The sequence below is a fragment of the Rhinichthys klamathensis genome, unplaced genomic scaffold (assembly GCF_029890125.1).
Source record: "Rhinichthys klamathensis goyatoka isolate OS25496 unplaced genomic scaffold, OSU_Roscu_1.1 h1tg000781l_1, whole genome shotgun sequence".
In the NCBI taxonomy this organism is placed as follows: Eukaryota; Metazoa; Chordata; class Actinopteri; order Cypriniformes; family Leuciscidae; genus Rhinichthys; species Rhinichthys klamathensis.
This window is the reverse complement of record NW_026607178.1, coordinates 163,099-170,415: the sequence shown is the minus strand read 5'-3', so window position 1 is coordinate 170,415 and position 7,317 is coordinate 163,099. Positions and strand designations below refer to the sequence as shown.

At 37.5% G+C, this 7,317-nt stretch overlaps 1 protein-coding gene across 2 annotated transcripts; it reads right to left on the bottom strand.

Annotated features, from left to right (window-relative positions):
* Nucleotides 1-2,968: 2,968 nt before the first annotated feature.
* atf5b (activating transcription factor 5b) lies at nt 2,969-7,116 on the bottom strand. 2 transcript variants are annotated; one of them, XM_056243135.1, is made up of 4 exons: nt 6,556-7,116; nt 5,507-5,802; nt 4,184-5,318; nt 2,969-3,965 (listed from the first exon to the last, which is right to left on the bottom strand). In XM_056243135.1, exons 2-4 carry the CDS (start codon nt 5,514-5,516, stop codon nt 3,779-3,781), a joined length of 1,332 nt encoding a protein of 443 aa, XP_056099110.1. In that variant the 5' UTR covers nt 5,517-5,802; nt 6,556-7,116; the 3' UTR covers nt 2,969-3,778. The 2 variants fall into 2 exon arrangements, with proteins under 2 accessions (XP_056099110.1, XP_056099111.1); XM_056243136.1 differs by having other exon boundaries at nt 5,583-5,802; nt 6,556-7,107.
* Between the last annotated feature and the right edge of the window lie 201 nt (nt 7,117-7,317).

Sequence of the window (7,317 nt, the reverse complement as noted above, 5' to 3'; positions counted from 1 at the left end):
TTTAATATATTAAAAAATAATCCACCATGTTCTTCTTTCTCTGAAAATATTTACATTCCTCCATTTTTCCCTCTCAGTATTTTAGAGAGAGAGAGAGAGGGGAGGAGGGGTATTATTCAAAGATAATGTGAAAATATTGTTCAGCTAACTGTATGTTATGGTTTTGCACAATGCTTGGTTTGCATCTTCAGATTTAAAGCGCGAAAGACAGTCAAAATATCAATCAAAAATATGTCTGGAATTATTCCTCTCTCTCTCTTTTGTATGATTATGTAGGCTACCATAGAGACTCTTTGACTATAATAAGAACTAATAAATAATAATATATTTAGATATCATTGTATAGCCTACAGGATGATGTTGCACCATCCATACGTAAAATAATTTAGGAAAAGAAAAGAAAAAGAAGATAAAGGCCTACAGTAAACTTGCCCCAACTATAGCTAATCATATTCACACACGCGTTTTATTTGGACTCTTGTTTGATTCCTGCTGAGCCGATCAGCCCTATACGGACACTAAGCAGGTTGCGTAGCGTAGGACCATGCACATTACTCAAGGCACTGTCTCCCCCTCGTGTCAAAGCGCGTCAATAAAAGTTTACAACATCGATGAGAAAATTAAGCGGAACTATCCTTCTGGTCACGAAAAGACAGAAAAAACGTGTGTTCTCTCCTCTCCAAGTTTGATGTCAGCAAAGAACAGTAAAGTTAAGTTGATGTGCGTCTCTCACTAGTCTGTCTGTCAATCCAAGTAACCCAGAGGGCAGTGCACCTTTTGGTCTGTCTGTGTCTTTGCTAATGGCGGCCACTTCAAGTTCCAGGGCTGTGTTCTGTGACTTTGTGCCTGACGAAAAAAATAATAATAATTGAGAGTGAAATACAACTATTTATTATGTTTGATAAACAAAGGGCAACTGTGTTTGTTTATAAACTGCATTTCGGAAAAAAGATAGCCTACCGGCCGCGTCGCGCGTTAATATGCGCGTGCACGAAATGAAACGCGCACTTTCCAGCAAAACATATGTGGGGACCCAAGCCTATATGGGCGTGATGGCACTCCTCGTTATAGGCGCACTGCTTTTAAAACAAGACAATGATTATCTTCTAGTCTCCTAGTCAGTTTAGTTACAACTCTGCAAAAAGCAATGTATTGACATTGACATTGACTATTGATTTAGTTATAGGCTATTGCATTTAAACTGTTGATTGGCTGGACATACCGGACCGGTCAATAAATAATAACCACCACCAAGTAACAAGCCTATTGCTTTTATCATTTAAAACACATGACATGCTATGCCAAGCCATTTTAGCTTGATAAACAGGATGCAAATTTGATATCAATAATTTTGTACTATTTAAAATGTGAATTCTTGATATTAAGAATGTACTTTTTCTAGTAGCCTAACAATGTCTATTACAGTTTCATTAGTAGGCCTAAGGAGGGAGGATTGTAATGGGAGCACTGGGGTGTCAGGTGTGACTGTGTGGCAATGGCAAATGGTTTACATGGCTCATGGGTCAGGAGGGCCCCTTAACAGAATTTTGCTTAGGTCCCCAGGGAGGTCGATCGGCTCTGGATTCCTGATTAGCTTTTGGATGTTATTAGACTAGTGACTTACAATCCTGTAATATGACAAAGAAAAAAAAAAGTTATTTGCGTGATATGTAAATAAACGATCCTGTTTAGTATGAGATCAGATCAAATTTTAGGAGCAATTTATGCAGAAATCCATGGTAAATAAAAGGGTCACGTAATTTCCCCCTTAACTGTAGCCTATGTTGTTCATGAACAATTGTAGGCTAAAACAACCCAGATAGCAGCAGAGTCCGGGTCAAATCTGGCGTACATTCGGCACTTCTGAGCGCTGTGATCTAGACTGAAAATAAACCGGCAAGGTTTCTCTCACTCACCAAACAGAACAGGAACCCCGTTGCCTGCCGTCTCGTTTATTCCTTTGATGCCATCGTGAGGACACATCACACATTACAACCAGCTACGCGTCTAATGTGCAATAAGCTTATGGTGAACTCATAATTATGCCTCTTTCATTCATAATTATAATGGGTTACAATGATGAAAAGCTTGTTAAAAGAATACAGCGTTTAAATTTTCTGCTCAAAAACAAAAAATATTGTAAGCACATCAGCCTGAATATTGAAAATGTAAATAATAATTAAGAAAACCAGGCCTATTTAATGACAATAAAAATACAATAAATATTAATAAAGCTACATATAGGTAATACTAATAAAGAGGAAAAGGTGGACTGCCGAATGTATCATCACATAGCCTACATTAATGTTTTTTAATCCTTTATTCCAAAAGCTTTTCATTTCAAATAAATGCTAAAGAAATGTAAATATGTAAGTTCAACAGCTGTAAAATATACATTTGTATTTTAAAAAGTATCAAATATTGAAAAACATGTTTTTGGTCGTTTTCTAATGTATTTTCATCAATCATTATCAGATATTTGCCTTTTAGTTGCTTGGAAAAATTACTGAAATGTTTTATTTTCAGTGATGTTTATTTGCTGATATACTGTTCTTTTTCTTTGAACATTTATCAGCATACATATTCATTTATATCAGCATGTGTAAACAAGCAAAATAATTATTCATCACAATATTCATAAAATATTTAAGAATCATTTATTGACATTTTAATCAACCAAAAATAAGAATTACTGCACAATATAATTTGTATTTATTAATCAAGTGTCGGTAGATTCTGAAACGCATTAGAACCTGCAGAAATTAATGCATTCAGATTTGCTACGCTTGTCGGTTTTCAGAGGCACAGTATACTACTGTAGTAATGTGCACCTGTTCAAAAATGTTGAAATCATTCAAATTCGTCAGAATTTTAAAGTCCTGTATCAAATGACAGTGATTGTTTTCCGCAAACCTGCATAAAAACAATCTATATCTCATACGGATTACACATTATATATATATAAAAAAAAGCACTATGTTAATGAGAATAAAACAAATGGGCAAAATAAAAATTCTACATATTGTCATAATGCACAAAAGCATTCATTTCTTATTTTGGGTCATGCAATAAATTGTAACCCAACATGCTTTTCGATGTATTAGACATGCATTCCATACCTGAGCCAAAAAAAAAAAAAAACAGTCATTAATATACTATAAACCTTAGTTTAAAATATATTTTAAAGCAATTTAAATATCATTGCAAACGCACTATTTCTCCTGTATTCTATATATAATTACATGAGATATTTCACAAACAAAGGAGAAATATAAGGAAATACATGAAATTATAAAGCAAAAAATGAGTGACATTTTACATTGCAGTGCTTTGCATTATTACAATATTAGTAAGAATTCCGACCATGTCGCTACATTATTACAATTTCTCATTATGTTGTGCTGTTGAGTAAGCATGATATTTCATGATAAGTAAAGAACGGAGCAAGCCTGTACAGAACATCTTATTTTGTACACTAAAACAATGTAATGTCCCATGTGAAATTCATTCAAATCTTGATGGGTAGCTTTTCATTAAATATATCGTTGTAAATTGAAATACCAAGCAAGGTCATTAGAATGTATTCAAGGCTATCATCACAGTGCTTCAGATATTATGCTCTCAGTTTCATGAAACCATGCGGCTTTCGCTTTGGAAAAACAAAACCATTTTAATACATGAGCTCTTGTTTTTTTTTCTGAGGTTCACTAACTATTCGGAGCATAAAAACATGCTGTCAGAGCCTGGTATAAGTGAAATGCTGGTAAGAGACAGAGGTTTAGGCACTGGAATCCTCTTTTAAGCGCTGACTGCGAGCCTTGTAGACTTCAATCAGGAGATCTTTCACATACTGAATCTCTCTCTCTACAGATTCTGCTTTGTCCCGAAGTTCTCTGTTCCGCCCTTCCAAACCATGAAGCTCCTCCTCCAAACAGTCCTGCTCCGCCCTCTTACGCTGACGGTACCTATTGTTTTTATGGCAACATTTGTGGAATAAAATAGCATGGTTCAGCTTTTCTGCTCGTATGATCCACAACAAAAAACATGCTTTCTTAATTGACTTGTTTTTATTAGCTCATGCAATATTCTAGCGCTTCCATTTGACTAACTGACCAAGGCGACAACTTTATTATTATTTGTCCCCAGATTTAAAAAAGAAAAAGAAAAAAAAAGGCTACAGTACCTGTGGGCAGCAGACTTGTTCTGGTCTCTCTTCTTTTGCTTGCGTTCTCCATGGTTTCTCTCCGAAGAACCTACTTTAACATCTGGTTTAAACACACACTGACTTTCCCGTGACCTTTGTAGTGGCTTCTGGACAGGCAACTCCAAAGAGGACTCAACACTGTCACCGGACAGACATTCAAAGCTTTGATCCCCAAGGCATTCATGGTGCAAGTAGTCATTGTTCTGGATATCAACAGCCCCAGTTCTAATTGGCTGATCGATTTCATTCATGTAGCCGTGATATGGCTCTAAATTGGCAGTAATCTGATGAAAGTAACACTCGGCTACGTCGGATTGTTTATACGGCGGACAGCTCTCGTTCTCGGCGCACTGCAAAATCGGCGTGGCAACCCCGTCATGGCCGAGCATCTTCATCCCGTGGCTCTGGCCCTCTCTCCTGTGGTGGGGCTCCAGGGACCCACCGAGATCATAACTTCTCATCATCTCCGCTCGGTAAAACACGTCTTCCGTGAAGCAACTTTTTTCTTCTTCCTTCAACAGTAAAGCACATTCTCGAACCTTCTTTGCGCTGCCGTGGTTCTTTGCGAAGGATTTGTCGACAGAGCACTGGTCAAAAGCCAACTCTGCATAACCTGAATGAGTCCCTTTGAAAGTCCACGTTTCTTTCTCAAACACCTCCACATCTTTACATCCGTTTGCTGATATTCTTTGGCTATTGCAGTGTGTCCGAATGTAGCTGTAGGGGCTGGGTCTAGACATTTTCGGGCGGCTCATAGAGCCCCCGCAGAAGCCTCGTAGGTCGAGCTCTCCAGTCCCCAGGGACAGCAGCCTGGGATTTGTTTCAGGTTGGTTAACATTGTACGAAGCGCAGGGTAACTGATAGTATGACTGCGTAGCCATAGCTTGCAGGCTTTTGTCACACTTTTGCCATTTTTCCAATTTCAAAGGTGTTGATTCACACAGGTAATAATCCTCCAGTTGAGCCAGTTCTTCTTTAAGAAGAGTGGTCATAACCTCCAAGTCGGAGGGCATTTGGACGTCATGCTCCAGAGGTGAGGGTGGGATAGAGGAACCAGGAGAGGATTCTGTGGAAGCTGAGTTTGGGTAAGCGTCAAAAGTTTTTGTCATCCAATCTGTTGAGAAAAAACAATTCAGCATTATTTCAAAATACAGATGGAATATCTCAGTATATGCATGGTGGCAAATATAACACTGAACTACGAATATCTATATATTTTCCTGTTAAACAATACATGCAAGTCTAGCGAAAAAAAAAAAAAGATGAAACGATGTGGATCACCAAAATATTTGCTTTACTTACTGTACGCCATTAACACATACGCTGCAGTGCGGTTCCCACCAACAATCGGACAAAATAAAAGTGCCGTACTGCTTACCAATTTAGTCCTCCGTCTGTGCAGACTCCTCCCTCCGCCTATGATTGGCCTTCGTTAGCCAGTAGGAAAGAGGGAGCTCTTAAGCCGGCTGTGCAAATGAGGGGAGTATTCCTGGGAATAATCAATGCCGCCACAATTTCGATTGAAATGGTGAATTGCGTACAACGCATGAGAATCGAAGAAATGCCTCATACAGGAAAGAGATGTGAAAAACTGAAACCTATATTAAAATATAAAAAAACATGTAAAAAGCACTTGTTAATTCAGTTTTCCAAGTGTCAAAAAATTTGAATAAAAACTAACTCAAACATTTCATTTTTTCCAAATAAAAGATGCACAGTTTCATAGACTATCATGAAAATGATTAATTAAAAAAATATATTTAAGTTAAATTGACTGAATTGATAAGATAGAGTGCAATATTTTCTAATAATTTAAATAATAATAATAAAATCTAAACATAATGAATATGACCTTTTGCTAGAGCTCATTTAGTATGCTGTAATATGATGCCTCTAGTCAGGTTCAGTGCCAAATGTAAAAAGGAGGCTAAAGTAAAGTCTTAAAATATTCATTTCAAAAGGATTTTTTTACAGTTTAAAATTCAAAAGCATGTTTATACTGTAGAAATGAAAACTTAATTTTAAAATATAAAAGATATTACGATTTATAAATCCACTCAGAAACATCAAAAGGTCAAAAGTGCCTGAAAATAGAGCCTTACACAATATTGTTCAAAAAGAAGCTTGTGAGCAGTACAGAAAATATGTAAAAACAAAGTTAAGCAATTTCTGCATTTTTAAATGCAATTTCAAACAAAGCTATAACAAATGTCATGATGAAAACTCATCTCTATAGATTTTTTGCAGGTTATTCTCTAGTTCGGAAACTCTGAAAACTAGTTAAACTGAGATATACACGGTCACAGGAAGTTGTAGCTCATATAAAAGTCTGAATGGAAGTTGACACTTACTCCATCGTGTTGAGGTGGTCAGGTCTGAAGAGCTTCTGTGAGCGCAGGAAACCGCAGTGGAGGAGCTCACGTTTTCAATTTAGCAGAACATTGTCTCACTCTTCTTCATTTGATGTCGAGACTGATCGGTTACACGATAAATCGTTCAAAAGTTTTGGAGAACAGAGGAGTATCACGTCAAACCAAACAGTAACCGCATCACACGTATGCGTATCCATCCGCCGCCTCGCCCCTCTCAGCGTAGAGTCCAATTCGAATTCAACGGGACAAGTTCAATCCGAACTTCAGCCTCGAGTCCACAAATCAGTCAGTAGAGCTATGCGATTTCCCGCTTGATCTCGAAGAAAGTCTGCAACCGCGTTTTATAGCTGCATTTCCTTTCCAAATGTAGAGGGTAAGTAAATCCTGATGATCATAAAGTGGGTCCAGTTGGACAAAACCAGACTGGATGTATATCTAAGCACAAAATCTAAGCACAGAGACCCATGTAAAGCACTATTTAACCACATGCGACGAGGAAGGACACCATATTACACTATGGAGATGTAACTCTTGTTGCAGCCCTGTTGCATCAGACCTGCTGGAATGTTGCCCGAGTTGAAACTTTGTTGCCACATTTGTCCTGATCCGTTTATGCTTTGGACATGTATAATGAGGTTTCATCTTTAAGACCATTGTTTGCAAAGGAGAAAAAAAAGTCAAGACTTTTGCTGTAAAAACACTCATTAGCTTGTTTTGATTTGCACCACACTTCCATTTCTG